At 42.4% G+C, this 14,333-nt stretch overlaps 1 protein-coding gene across 1 annotated transcript; it reads right to left on the reverse strand.

Moving 5' to 3' along the window:
* Positions 1-1,176: 1,176 nt before the first annotated feature.
* On the reverse strand, positions 1,177-4,932 carry LOC123123230 (uncharacterized). Its single transcript, XM_044543702.1, has 2 exons — positions 3,391-4,932; positions 1,177-1,642 (listed from the first exon to the last, which is right to left on the reverse strand). The coding sequence occupies exons 1-2, from the start codon at positions 4,832-4,834 to the stop codon at positions 1,446-1,448; spliced, it is 1,641 nt and encodes a 546-aa protein (XP_044399637.1). The 5' UTR covers positions 4,835-4,932; the 3' UTR covers positions 1,177-1,445.
* Between the last annotated feature and the right edge of the window lie 9,401 nt (positions 4,933-14,333).

Raw genomic sequence — 14,333 nt, forward strand, 5'->3', positions numbered from 1 at the left:
GATGACCTATTCGGTGGCCATGATGAAGATGAGATCGACGACCATGGCAACTCATGGCATGAAGATGATGACATGTATTGTGAAGATGAGGAAGAAGAGATCGACATTGCGGAGGAGCCATTGGTGTTTATCGATGAGCTCACCCAAAGGGTCAAGGCACAAAGGAGGCAAAGCATTCGCACGGGATCATACACCCAAGAGGAGGACACTTTGATTTGCGAGAGTTGGATGGAGATAGGCCAAGATCTCACAAAAGGTGCCCAGCAAAAAGGATGTCTTTTGGACGAAAGTTCACAAAACTTTTCATGAGCGAAGGAAGTTTGCCCCATACCAATTTGTGAGCACCCGCGGCATCAACTCAATCCAAAAGAGATGGGGGTTCATTCAACAAGAGCGCAACACGTATTGTCCCGCGCTTGAGAGCGTCCAAACCCGTCCCGTGAGTGGCCTAGACGTTGGTGACTTGATATGAACCAGAGAGGAAGGCTTGGTTCGTGAACGGGCAGAAAGAGATGTTCGCCCAAGACGGCCTGAACTAGGTGAGACCTCGGTCGTGGACTATGGTCGTTCATTTTGAAGGCTGGCTAGTGTGCCGGCAGCTGGCTTTGTTGTCGTCGCTAAAAACTTGTTCATTGTGAAGGCAATCTAGTGTGACGGCTGTTGGCTTTGTTGCCGGCGTAAAAAACTTGTTCATTTTGAAGTTTGGCTAGTGCATCGGTCACTAGCTTTGTTGGCAGCGTTAAACTAGGGAATGGCCATTTTATAGGCCGCTGGCATTGTTACCGACCGGCATGAACCACAGCCGCTGGCGTGACTATGGCGGCTAGCATTATCTACATCTTTGTTGCTTTGAAAAAATTGCATGCAGCCGAACAAGATGTGACCGGCCACATTCAGAAATCCGGGCAGACACCATCCATTGCCATTCCCAAACGGACAAAGTCCAAACAAAACAGACATCCCCATCCCTAAATGGACAAAATCTAAACAAAACAGACATCCTTTTGGTGCCATCCGCAAACGGACAAAATCCAAACAAAAAAGACATCCTTTTGGGCTTGTGCGTCTAAAGAGAAAGATCAAAGTATTGTCCTGGGTCTGGGGAGACAAACACTGAGGCTGTTGCCTGCAAAACCCGCTTGATTTATTATGCGAGAAAGAATAAAAAGAGAAGGCTTTCAATCTCAAACTTTTGAGATACGGGGTCTTAAACATATGATTACAGGATCCAGAACATGTATCGTTTACTCTTACTGACAGTAGGTATTTAATACTCCCTCCGTCCCAAAATAAGTATCTCAGTGTCAATAACGTTCCTATATTATGGGACGGAGGGAGTACAACTTTATACTAAAGTTGAGATTGTCAATAACGTTCCTATATTATGGGACGGAGGGAGTACTAAACTTGAGACACTTATTTTGGGATAGAGGTAGTACACATCCTCATCCCATCATCCTCATCCCATGACATTCAGGACAAATACCATCTTTTGTGTGACCAACCAGAAGAAGGTTCCAAGCCGGGTCATCAGTTTTCAGGTCTTCGAATTCACATTGCAAACTTAAGCTTTCTCCAGTTATGAGCATAATCTCCTCTGAAGAGCTAGCTGCGAGCTTGAGCTTGTTGTCCCGGGGTATCACTGCAACCAATAAAATAAAACAAAAACAACTTAGATATGTACACCATCTGAACATCTCACTATGTTGTTTGCGACAAGTATTGACACATATGATGAACAGCAAAACCACATGCAATGGTTTTGCTGTGCAAAAAAAGAAGACAAACAAGAGGTACAAACAGCATTGGATTGGGGTACCCTGATCAAGAGAATTCTTTCACCCTAAATATCAATGTAAACATAGGGGGCTGGCCGTAATCTGCTGCAGACCAGCGGCATGGGGCTGTGTGCTCAGGTGGCACAGGACTAGAGGCAGCGAGAGGGCGGTCGACTGAAGAAACATGAGAGTCCTGACAACAGTCCAGGTGAAATGATGTCGGATGAGGCATGTGAGGATTAAGAAAACAGTTGGAGGGGTTGTCACCAGAATCAAGAGGAAGACAGACACATGAGGGCGCCAACGGGGCTAATACTACAGGAATTTTACCTAATGAAAATTCACATGCAGGGAGAATGGCTTTTCACTGGCCCAATACTGAGTTACACGATATAAAATACAAGCACTATCTAGAACAAAAGTATTCTAACAGAAAAAGGCAAAGATGTGACCTGATTGACCCAAACTAACCCAACGAAACACATTCTAAATCTTTTACCAACAGAAAAGTATGTGTTAAAGGTCTGTACATATAATCTAAAAGGTACAAGACATTTGCACTGATATAAAATTAGAGGACCAAGTTTTATGCTTTAGAAGAGCAATCACAATAGTGTGGTTTCTAGAGTTTTGCTTCAGAATAGCACACCAAACTAGTAGCAAAAGAAGGCTGCGTGCTGAATCAAGAACTACCACGTGTATAGATAGTGAACAGTCTCGTGAAAAGCAAAAGATCCAAGAAGGAAAAAATGGTAGACTCTGGAGGACAACTTGACGGCAGAAGGAGCAAGGTATTATTATTTATAATATAGTACTCCCTCCGTTCCTAAATATAAGTCTTTGAAGAGATTCCACTATGGACCACCTACGGAACAAAATGAGTGAATCTACACTTAAAATGCATCTATATACATCCGTATGTAGTCCATGGTGGAATCTCTACAAAGACTTATATTTAGGAACGGAGGGAGTATAAAGTTTAGTGCACCTACACAACTGGAGCAGCTAAAACTCAAAACACTTGAACAGCCTAAGAGAAGATTGATGACAGCAAATATATTAAAGGCCTCAATTAATTAATATTGCTATACCAAAGCAGCACAACGCAACCTCAAAAGGCAGCAAAAATAGAAATTTGGGACAAGAGAAAAGCAATAGATAGAAAATAACACAGGGCAAACAGCCCTGATAAATAGAGCGGTATGTGTCCAGAAGTCCTTGTGCTGAGAATTGCTAATGAAGGGGGGAACACTCCAAAGAGACCCACAGAGAGAGCAGACAGCGCAAACTACTCCCTCCGTCCCAAAAAGCATGTCTTACATTTGTCTAGATACGGATGTATCTAGACACGTTTTAGTGTTAGATACATCTGTATCTCGACAAATCGAAGAAAAGCTTTTCGGGACGGAGGTAATAGATATTAAGCATGCAGAAGTCTCACAGTTCAATTAGCCTCACAACCAGGCAGGATATGTATTGCATCATATTTAAGATAAATAGGCAAAGACACCAGTGTTACACTACCATATCCAACAGAAAGCTAAGCAAACACAACCATGTTGTATCGATACGTAATTACAAGGGACAACATTTGAATATTAAGAGAGCTTACCTGTTGGCCTTACAAGGTATTTGGAGAAGACAGTTGGAAGTAGGGGCACATTAGAAAAGAAGATTTGGTGAGCTTCCATGGGTTTTTTCTCATTCACGCACGCAACATTGTAGGGCTGCTGATTGATATATTTAGTAGATGGCTGCAGATCTTCCTGGTTCATGTCAACCATGATCATCCACGGCTGTCGAGAAAGTTCATCTTTCCTCAACAGGCAGCATAGGGCGCCCGGATTGTTCGCACAGACGACTGGGAACTGGGGAAGACAGCGAGGTATGTCCAGAGCATGGAAACCATCTTGCGCCCAGAGAAGATCCAGGTTGAACCCCCAATGAATCTTCCACTTGAACTTGCTACCATCCCCGATATCCAAAGTCCATACTGTGATCTTTTGGAGAGGCTGCTGCTGCCCTTGGATTCTCTCAAGAGGCGGACGCCAGCCATCAATGCGGACAAAGTGCATCATGCCTTGGCTGACGGACACACGTCGGAATCTCACCGCTAAGCACTTTGCCATCTGTGCCTTCTTAGAGTTCTCTTTTCCTCCAAGGAAAGGCATGATCTGTAGCTTCTCAGAGTACCCATCTCCTCCAGGGAAAGGCACGAAGTGGAGCACCGGGGACTCTAAATTGGAGAAGTCGCATAGCAGGACACCGCTCAAGTAGTCGACACAGCAGAGGAACCTGTGGCCGAAAGCAAGCACCTCCTTAGTTGACCAGAGGATGGGGAACTGGGTATTGCTCTCGTCTTGCGGCTGGGGGGCAGGCATCTCGGGGAAGCGTTTCCACTCTTTGGTCTTGGAGTTGAAGACGTAGAGCTCGACAAACATGGAATAATTGTCAGGGCCATTCTTTTTCTGGTAGACCTTGAGGTCGGAAACGATGTAGCTGTTGTCCGGGAGGCGCAGGATGCCTGTGGTGAATTTTGACATCAGAAACGGCCTTACCATGGGCTCAGTGTACAGAGGGAGCTGATCCACCGAGGGGGTACGACCAGCTGTGTAGACGAACAGATCTGACGGCAAGTCGTGGGGCTGGCTTGGGATGTTGATTTCGAAGAGGACGAGGTCCTCGTCAGTTGCCCGGACGTAGGGATACGCGGGCAGGCGGGAGGGGACCACGGGTTCGACTGAGCCTTCCCGCGGCCACTCGAGATCGAGGTAAGAGACCTCTTGAGGATCCGAGAGGGCGAAGGACAAGAAGCAGCGGTGGCCGGTGGCCGTGACGACTTCAACGGCGGTCTTCTTCTTATTGGCCGCCTCACGTGCAGCGTCTAGGTCGGCATGGCTGTGGGTGCGGCCGAAGCGATCCAGCATCACCCAATCGGGGAAGACGACGGTCTTCTCCTCTGGCTCTGGCGCGACTTCGGTGGCCATGGCGGTCTCCTCCTTCGACTCTCGCGCGACTATGGTGGCTACGAACATCTCCTCCTCCAGCCCGGGCATGGCGATCGGATCTGGAATTTAGCAGCCGCCGCCTCCACAACCCTAACCCTAGGTTGTTCTTCTTTTGGCGGCGTGGGGGGGTGGGGGGAGGGGAAGGCGCTGATGGGCGGGGAAATAGGGCAGCGTCTCGCCTTTTAGCGCGAGCCTTGAGGTAATGGGCCAGCCCAACGCGGGACGCCCTGAATGGGCCGCCTCACTCACTGCTGTTTGGTTCCGCACACGTACGAGAGCAACTAGTTAACGACCGCTCCTTCGGTCGGGAGCCTCGCAACGATCAGCGTCACTTGACGCGCTCTCAGTCATTCACCACGTGTCGCGCTCTGGACGCTCCCTCTGGATTTTGTTTTTCTTTTTCGCACACGTTTTTGGCTTTTTAAACGGTTTTTTTCTCGGGTTTTTTTGACGTTTTGGTTTTCCCCCGGTCTTCCTTAGCTTTTCGATATAAAAAATTGAAAAAAATTATTTTTGCACAAAAAATATTTGTTTTTTTTCTTTCGCGAAAGTCACGGTTTTTCTTTCGCGAAAGTCACGGTTTTTCTTTCGCGAGAGGCACGGGTGTGCTTTAACGAGAGTCACGGCCGTGCCTTTTGGAAACGAAAAAAAAACGCGTTTTCTTTTTTTTTTCTTTCGCGAGAGTCACGGTTTTGCTTCCGCGAGAGGCACGGTTGTGCTTTCGCGAGAGTCACGGCCGTGCCTCTCGTAAAGGGAAAAACAAAACGTGTTTTCTGTCTTTTTTTCTTTCGCGAGAGTCACGGTTTTGCTTCCGCGAGAGGCACGGTTGTGCTTTCGCGAGAGTCACGGCCGTGCCTCTCGTAAAGGGAAAAACAAAATGTGTTTTCTGTTTTTTTTTCTTTCGCGAGAGTCACGGTTTTGCTTCCGCGAGAGGCACGGTTGTGCTTTTGCGAGAGTCACGGCCGTGCCTCTCGAAAAGGGAAAAAAATACGCGTTTTCTGTTTTTTTTCTTTCGCGAGAGTCACGGTTTTGCTTTCGCGAGAGGTACGGTTGTGCTTTCGCGAGAGTCACGACCGTGCCTCTTGGAAACGAAAAAAAAAACGTGTTTTCTGTTTTTTTTCCTTCCGCGAGAGTCGCGGTTTTGCTTTCACGAGAGGCATGGTTGTGATTTTGTGAGAGGCATGAGCGTACCTCTTTCGGAAAGGGAAAAATACCGTGCTCTCTGTTCGGTTTTTTCATCCGGTTTTTTCGTGAAAAAAAGTTTGTCAAAACCTATCAACATGAGATCTAGTTTTGAAAATCTCGACGCGAGGAATCCAATGGTGAAAACGGTTCGAGATTTGGACGCACGGTTTAAGAGATAAAACGTTTTGAATAAACGGATCTACGGAAAAGGGAAAAACTCCCAGGTTGCGACAAGTAGTGCGCTGCATGTGCGCCACTTGTCGCGACCTGGGAAGGTGGAATGTTTTTTGCAACGAGTACTCCTTAATTAGTGATTTCGACATCGTACACGTTGGTGACTAACTACGGGAGCCCTACCCGCAGGGGCTATTTATCGCATTAAGCGAGTCTGTAACAATCTCTTTGCGTTGACGTAAACAGTGTCACAGGGATCGAACCCAGGTCTTCAGGGTTCTCACCAGCGCAGCTAACCACTCCGCCCACTTCAAGTTACTGGTTAGTAGTAGAATCGCGATGAGGCAACCGAACCGGTATTCTCCATTTTTTTTCTTTTACTCTTTTCGGTTTCTTTTGTTTCATTTTTTTCCTTCTCCATTTTCATCCTTTTTTCTTTCTTTTCAGATTTGTTTCATTCTTTCCATTTTATTTTGTCTCGTTTATTTTTTCTTCTCCGGTTTATTTCATTATTTTCTTTTTTCTTATTCATTTTTTGTTTGTTTTCTTTTTTCCTTCATTTTTTGTTTTTTTATTTTTCTTTTGTGTTTCGTTATGTTTATTTTTGTTTTCACTCTACATTTTCGTTCATATAAAAAACATTTCTGTAAAAAGTGATCAACATTTTTGTAAACACGTTCAACACTGTCCGAACACTTATTCAACATTTTTCAAATACTTGTTCAAAATTTTAATAGTTATTTAATATATTTTTAATACTTGTTCAACATTTTTAATACTTATTTAATATTTTACAATACTTGTTCAACATTTTTAATACTTATTTAATATTTTAAAATACTTGTTCAACATTCTTAATATACTCATTCAACATTTTTTATTACCTATTCAACATTTTTAAATACTTGTTCAACATTTTTCATATTCTCGTTCAACATTTTCAAATACTTATTCAACATTTTTCATATTCTCATTCAACATTTTTAATACCTATTCAACACTTTTCACATACTTGTTAAACATTTTTTAAATTCTTGTACAACACTTTCAAATACTTGTTCAACATTTTCCGTATACTCGTTCAACATTTTTTAATACCTACTCGACATTTTTCAAATACTTGTTCAACATTTTTAAAATTCTTGTTTAACATTTTCCATATATGTAGAATATTTTAAAGTATAAAGATTAGTACAACAATAAAGCAAAAAATTAGAAAAAAAAAACAAAATAATAGGTTGTGGCTCCCGTACGGCTAGGCCGCCCCGTCTGGGGCTCCTCCATTAATTTCGGATGCGCTGACCTATTCTTTGCCCTCTCCTTATTAATGCTCGAGCCGGTTATTGATTTTAACTCGCATCCATATACTCCTATATACTAGATAATTCCCCGCGCATTGCTGCGGAACATTTGGTAAGAATCAATTGAGTAGCAACCTGAATTGCAACCGATAGCATGTGTAAAACCACTGATGCTCCTATCCGTAGGAGAAACAAAGTGAACTAAGACAATCAACTCATCCATGTTTATACCGTAAAAATGGTAAATTCAATCGCTTGATTTTAAAAGTTAAACAACGGATGAAACAAAATGTACCTAGACGAATGATGGAACTGGAAGGGCAGGGCATGACTGTTGTATGCATGTATAGGGTGCCAGTAGCCCCGTTTGAGCCACCCGCAGGAAATTGTCTCGTCGGATACATGTATATTAATGGGAGCAGCAAAAATACTATGCAGCAAGAACCATGAAATCATCCTAGATCCTTGCCATCCGCGGAAAATCATCAGACACTTGCGGCGGGTGGGCTCTAACCAAATATGAAAATAAGCTTGTCATGTAAGACACTAGATAGGAAGTGTGGCTTGCCGCACCCCACCCGCCCCAGCCATAGCCAGCCCGGTAAGGCATGTTTTATACTCCATAGAGTTAACAAAAACAAAGATGTCCAAGAGTACCAAAGTCTATTACATACCAGTAGTGCGTTTTCATAGGAAATGCAACATGATATACCAAAAGGATAAAGGTTCATCATACCAAAATAAGTCACAACTAATCATTCATCTACTATCCAGATGATGAGTCACAGGAATAAGAACTGTATGAACAATACATCAGAGCTTATATGTGCACACCCAGTCACATAGATTATACATGAAGCGAGTTTACATCACCGATACAACTCATTCATCTAAATACTAACTAATGCAATCTACTTTTATATAGCATATTGGGCAAAGAGTACACAGTGCATCTTGGATAGAGAACTACATAAGTCATCCTTATATGATGTACCAGGCAAAATAAATTAGTTAGCTACATGAAGCGAGCTTACATCACCGATAGAACTCATTCGTCCAAATACCGACTGTAAGCTATTTTTACATAGCATATTGGGTAAAAGAGTGCACATCGCATCTTGGATAGAGAACTATAAGTCATCCTTGCATCCTGTAAGGGGCAAAATAAATTAGTTAGTGCAGCGTGGATAGATATTTGTATAGCTAGCACAATCTCCCTCAACTTGATCAGATGCTTAAAAAGGACCTTAGTTACATCAGTGGTTATAAAAGTTGGTATGTACACTACATATAGTATGATCTGCCATAATGGAAGTACCACTTCATTGGAGAGAGAGAGAGGGAGAGAGAGAGAGAGAGGGATTGTACATCGCACGGTGGTGCAACCAGGAGTTGATGGAGCCGTTGACTCTCTTTGATAAGTGCTTCTATATGAAAACAGTTTATCATTTCCTATGAGAATCAAGTTTAAACCTAAATGCTCCCAGGAATCCTAAGAAACAACGCATACATGCTAGCATGACATATAAGTTTTATATCAAAGAGGCAAAGTATTAAGCATTTAGAATGAAAGAGATCAAAGTGCAAAACACATAATCTTGTTTATGAGCTGTGGTCAGCCAAAAAATAGAATCGTTAAAACCAAATATAAGAACAGTTAAAGCAGATCAAATGGAAAGAAGCCAAAATACAACTACTTAAATAGTGCAGTAACCTATCCATCATAAAAACCCAAGCCATGCTTTCTGGATGTATAAACAAAAAGATGCAGAGTTGCAGCAGAAGAAATGCTAGGTGAGTAATTTGATGATGCCAAAGTAAGATTATTAGATAAATATCACCCTAATTAGCAAGAACCACGGAAGGAAGCTAGGGAGCACACCACTGTATCATCTAGTATGAGCCAGAAGACATCGTACATCACATCTGAAGGAGAAGCACTCTAGACAACATCCACTGATTATCATAATCAGTAACATCATGAATGAAGACAAACATTTTTTACCATAAATGCAAAAGAACATTCAATTATAATATATTTGTTTATTCATATGCATCACATGACAATAACATGACAAAAGAAGCATTCATCGAGAATAAATCAAATCAGAAAGCAACATTCATCATGTTAAACTGCAGAAAGCATCACTAAAAATAAATCAAAATAGAAATTAACATTCAGTTATGTAATACTTCAGTAAGCATCACTAAAAAGTTAAAATAGAAATACATAAATATATACATGCATATTAACCTATTATAAACCAAGCTGATGCTAGCAGGCTATCCGTTAGTTTACATCAATCAAGAAAACAGATCAATATTACCAGTTTGAGAGAACAATAGATTTATCACCAATGCATTGTGTAATGCTTCTACCATACCAATGACCATACCCAATGACTAATACACAACTCCCTAAGCAACGCTATACGCATCACCTGCGTCACAGGAAATAGTTATGCTTGTGTAAAGCAGGAAGATTTCATATCTAAATCTGGGGCATTTGATAACATACAAGCGATGGAAAGAAATTGGTGCAATTCAAAATAATAAATTTAGGGGCAACATCAAGGATGGGGCTGGGAGCCCAAATATACCCCAGGATGGTGCACAAACGATGAAATCACTGTTGTCGACATCCTGTTGACCATCCGCTCATAGACACTGCCAGTATCTTATTGACTCCATCTGTTGCTGAGGAGGAAGGAGGCAGTCATAGCAACGCTGCGAGCTCAGTAAAGTGGAGAAGGGCGGTGGCTAGCAGTTGCTTCACCTTGGCTCAGTGTCCTCGTCCGCCTCGACGTCAGCAACCGTAATGACTGAACTCGAGAGTACCGCAATGAATACCAATTAGAAAAGATGGGCTATATTGAGAAACTTTCTGGTAACCCAAGAAGGGTTGGTCGCGGGTTCCAGTTGCTTCACCTTGCCTTGCCGGCATTGCCGCTGATGCCCCACTACTTCTGGAGGCGTCAGCGGTGGTGTTGAGCCTGAGGGCGAGGAAGAAGGGTTGTCGCGGGTTCCAGTTGCATTTGCAAAAACCCAAGAACTAAACATCAACCACATGATGTGCAGTGAAGACTATATGTGGTTGAATGAGTTTGTATCAGGAAACATGCCAGCCGAGATGAGCACTTGCACAAGAAAAAATGCTCTCAGTGATAGTGTTTGTTTATCACTACTGATAAAATTGATTATGTAGTGCGCTCCACCTGGGACTTCTCCTCTGCTCCGCCCATTGGCGCGCCCTCTATGAGGTCGAAGCAAGATCTGTAGGCCCCTGTAAATTGATAGTATTTTGTGATAGCTTGTTTTTAAGCCTCATCAAAGGCAGAACCTCCTCTTAACACTTTCTTAATGTAAGAGCAGAACAAATTATCATAATTTCAAAAGAAAGATTTCTAAGTCAACAATAAATTGATGTCAGCGAATCCAACATTCTCTTCAGTAGTACACGCAGTGGCTATCTCAACAAACTTGCAACATACACCCAGGCTGTAGCTCGAGACAACAAGAGAGTATGATTAGTTCAGAGCGGTAATAATGAGATCTTCCCTCAGAGCAACATCAGTACAGATTTCAATATCACAACATCGATCGACTCCTAACCATTTAAAAATGTAGTTCGAGAAGTTCAAAGTGGCATGCAACACAGATCTAAACATTCTTTCGAGTTGTCTTCGCATTCATAAGAAACTAAGAAGAGCACGACACAAAATAGCAATAGAAGGTTGCTGCTTTGATAAGGAACAACAAGACAAATAACTGAATGTACTGATAAACAAAGCAACGTCAGAGATGTACATTTGAGAAATTGTTCAGCCAACTATACAATTAGATATACATGCAACTATGTGTATACATACTAATAACAAATTTCACTCATTCTCCCTTTTTCTAATTTGGAACAAGCACAATAATTTACCCCGTCACTGAAATCTGAAGTCACTGTGCATGTGTATGTTTATACACCCAGCCAAAAATCTAGGAAATGCAAAATAAGAATCTGAATGCCCGAAAATAATCTAGCTGGGCAACTCGGCTACTCCGAGCTACCCCAGATTGAGCGCTCACTGGCCGTCCGATCCTTTCTTTACCTCTTCTGAGCCGTCTAATTTTTAGTCTATTTTCACTTCATGGTTATTTTTCCTGTTCTATGACTGGTCAGCTTATTACTCGGTGGGGTCTTGTGTCTATTGGCTGGGTTAACCGTTGAGATGCGTGAAAGAGTTTTGGCCAATCATCTCCTCGCGACCTGCTCCCGCCATCCCGCGACGTGCATGCTGCGGCCTCCCCGTTGGTCACCCAATCCCACAGCCACACATGGACCAAGGTGTGGATTGGAAGTTCCCTTCCATTTCTAATTAGCATAATTGCTTATCTTTGCGCCGGTCATCTTCGACACCATCAAAAGAGAAGCTAGACTTTGGGTTACTGCGGGTGCACACAAATTGGGTAGCATAATGCCGGGAGAGTAATGGACCTCATGTAATATGTGTGGTGTAACAAACAAACTCTATTCTCCTTCTTAATTAATGGATGAGGCAAAGCTTATGCCTCTGTTTCGAAAAAAAAGATCTCGCAATGCAAAATAATAAGCACTGAAAAGGAAGCAATGACATCCAAATAAAGAACAACACCGAGATCTAGGCATAGAGATGTTGGTACTTAGTCAAAATGAAGCACAACTTGTCCAGATTTAAAAATGCCTAACCCTAGACTCTTTTGTATGTGTTATTGCTGGTTCTCAGGTGTCCCAATAACTTGTAAAAATCAACACTAATCAGCTATTTGAATTTTTTTGAAGGGGTTAGACAGTAGGAAAGGCTCCTACTGCATATATATTACCAACTCAGGAACAGTACATGTTACAAGTGTTACTTTACATATGCACAAGTGGAAAAAGGAGGTGTGCCAAGAAAGGTATAAGGGGGGTAGAAGACTGCGGACCAGAGTGTTAAGCTACAACTAAGGTAAAGAGTTAAGTAAGTCAGCCACTAGCTGCTTCTTGTGGGGGGGCACTCTGTAGCTGATGTCAGCAAAGTCTCTCTTGAACCTAGCCAGCCAGGATGAGATCGATGGGGCCACCTTGCGAAAGTAGTTATTATTCCTTTCTTTCCAAAGGCTCCAGGCTGCCACCAAGAAAACATCCATGATCATCTTCTTAGGATTCAAAGTCTTGAGGTGTGCAACGAGGTCCAATCTGTTGCCATGTGACGGCCAATATATGTTGAGTTTGCTCCAGCATTCACGACTAAAAGTGCAATGGAAGAACAGATGTTCAACGGTTTCTTCCACATGGCGTCCACAAAGCAGGCAGTCAAAGTTATTGCCAATGTTATAATGCCTCCTCTTGAGCATGTTTCTTGTGTTAAGGCGATTAGGGAGCAGGAACCAACCGAAGACCTTGATTTTAGGGATGCATTTGGTTTTCCAGAGCAATCGGTATGCATCATGGGAAATCATCTCTCTGAAGAAGAAGGTGTAGTAGGCTGTGGTTTTGAAATCAGCAGATCCCCAAGAGCATATCCAGGCATCATTAGAGTCGGCCATCATTGCAGTGTTAACATTTTGCTGGAGAGCTCGCAGTTCGTCAAAAGCTTGAACCGAGAGGGGCAAGTCGAAAGCCTAGTTAAGATGGGTGATCCAGACAAATCCTTGCGATGATTTGGATGGAGGTTTGCGACGAAATCGGCGAGAAGCTTGGAACTCCGGAAAAGAAAAGATGAAAACACTTGAAGAAAGAAGAATAAGAATTATGTTATGCGTATCCTCCATCGATTAAATCGATGAGAAACAATGGATTTGCATACCACTTATTCGCGTTGGAAAAGATTAAGGGGGGATATGGCGCAAAATTTGGGAAAGTCTTCATGAACCACCGGTAGGGCTGGAAAAAATGAATGAATTGATATGATAACAACAGAAAGAATCTTGAACGATCCACCGTAGGAATTGAAACGAATGACGAAAAGAGAATGAATCACTAGAAAGAATTAGAAGAGCGCAAAGATACTCAAGGGAATCTAGAGACAAGAGAACGAAGAGATCGCAAACTGATTAAAGAGCAAAACACCAGAAGAATATGGAGACGAACGAAAAGGCACGAATATAGAATAATCAGAGAACGGATTTGAAAACTTAGAATGAGGAAATATTCTGAAATGGAGGCCTCCGGATAATTGAGACGGAAAACAACTCTTGAAATACTTCGGATGGGTGAAAATAATTGCACGACTTGTAACAATTTGATAGGATAACCATCGAGCTAGCACCGCGAATTTCCGGGAGAGCGGACAAGATTTAGGGAAAACTCTACTTCGGTCTTCAAATGTTGAGAATGACGGCGAGAAATAACACCAACATTGTTGAGATACTCCGGGAGAATGAAAAGCGAAGAGGTTGAGCCAACAATGAAAATAATTTGAAATTGATGTTGGGAAAACGTTTAACTGATGAACTTCATACTTACGTCAAACTTCGAAAGAAAGGATTTGAGAAAAGCTCCAAAAAATTAGAAGAGTCAGGTAAGATCCAGGAAAAAGACCTGTGGGTTAGGGCCCACTGAAAAGAAACACCGTTGAAAAAGATTGTTGCAGAGATAGATGATGCACCGGAACAAGTGAAATATTTGAATGAGGTGACAACCTCGTATTAATTCGAACACAGACGAATCTCCTGAGATGTCTTCAACACTCCGGAATGATTAAATGACGAGAGGGGAACGAGCAACGGGAAACATTTGAGCCGAGGAAAAGAATATAATCACTACCGAAAATTGGAATTGAATCCACCTGAGAAGAAAAGAGATGAAGAATGTCAACCGAGACGAGAATTCACCGGTTGAAATAATTGAGGAAAAACTGAAGAAGCTCCGTACGAAT

The sequence above is a fragment of the Triticum aestivum genome, chromosome 5D (genome assembly GCF_018294505.1).
Source record: "Triticum aestivum cultivar Chinese Spring chromosome 5D, IWGSC CS RefSeq v2.1, whole genome shotgun sequence".
Taxonomy (NCBI): domain Eukaryota; kingdom Viridiplantae; phylum Streptophyta; class Magnoliopsida; order Poales; family Poaceae; genus Triticum; species Triticum aestivum.

Bases quoted from the DNA above. Each gene is read 5' to 3' on its own strand.
- LOC123123230 (XM_044543702.1), bottom strand. From the start codon at position 4,834: ATGCCCGGGCTGGAGGAGGAGATGTTCGTAGCCACCATAGTCGCGCGA. The intron at 1,643-3,390 runs GTAAGCTCTCTT...TATTGGTTGCAG, and splicing joins ATACCTTGTAAGGCCAACAG to TGATACCCCGGGACAACAAG.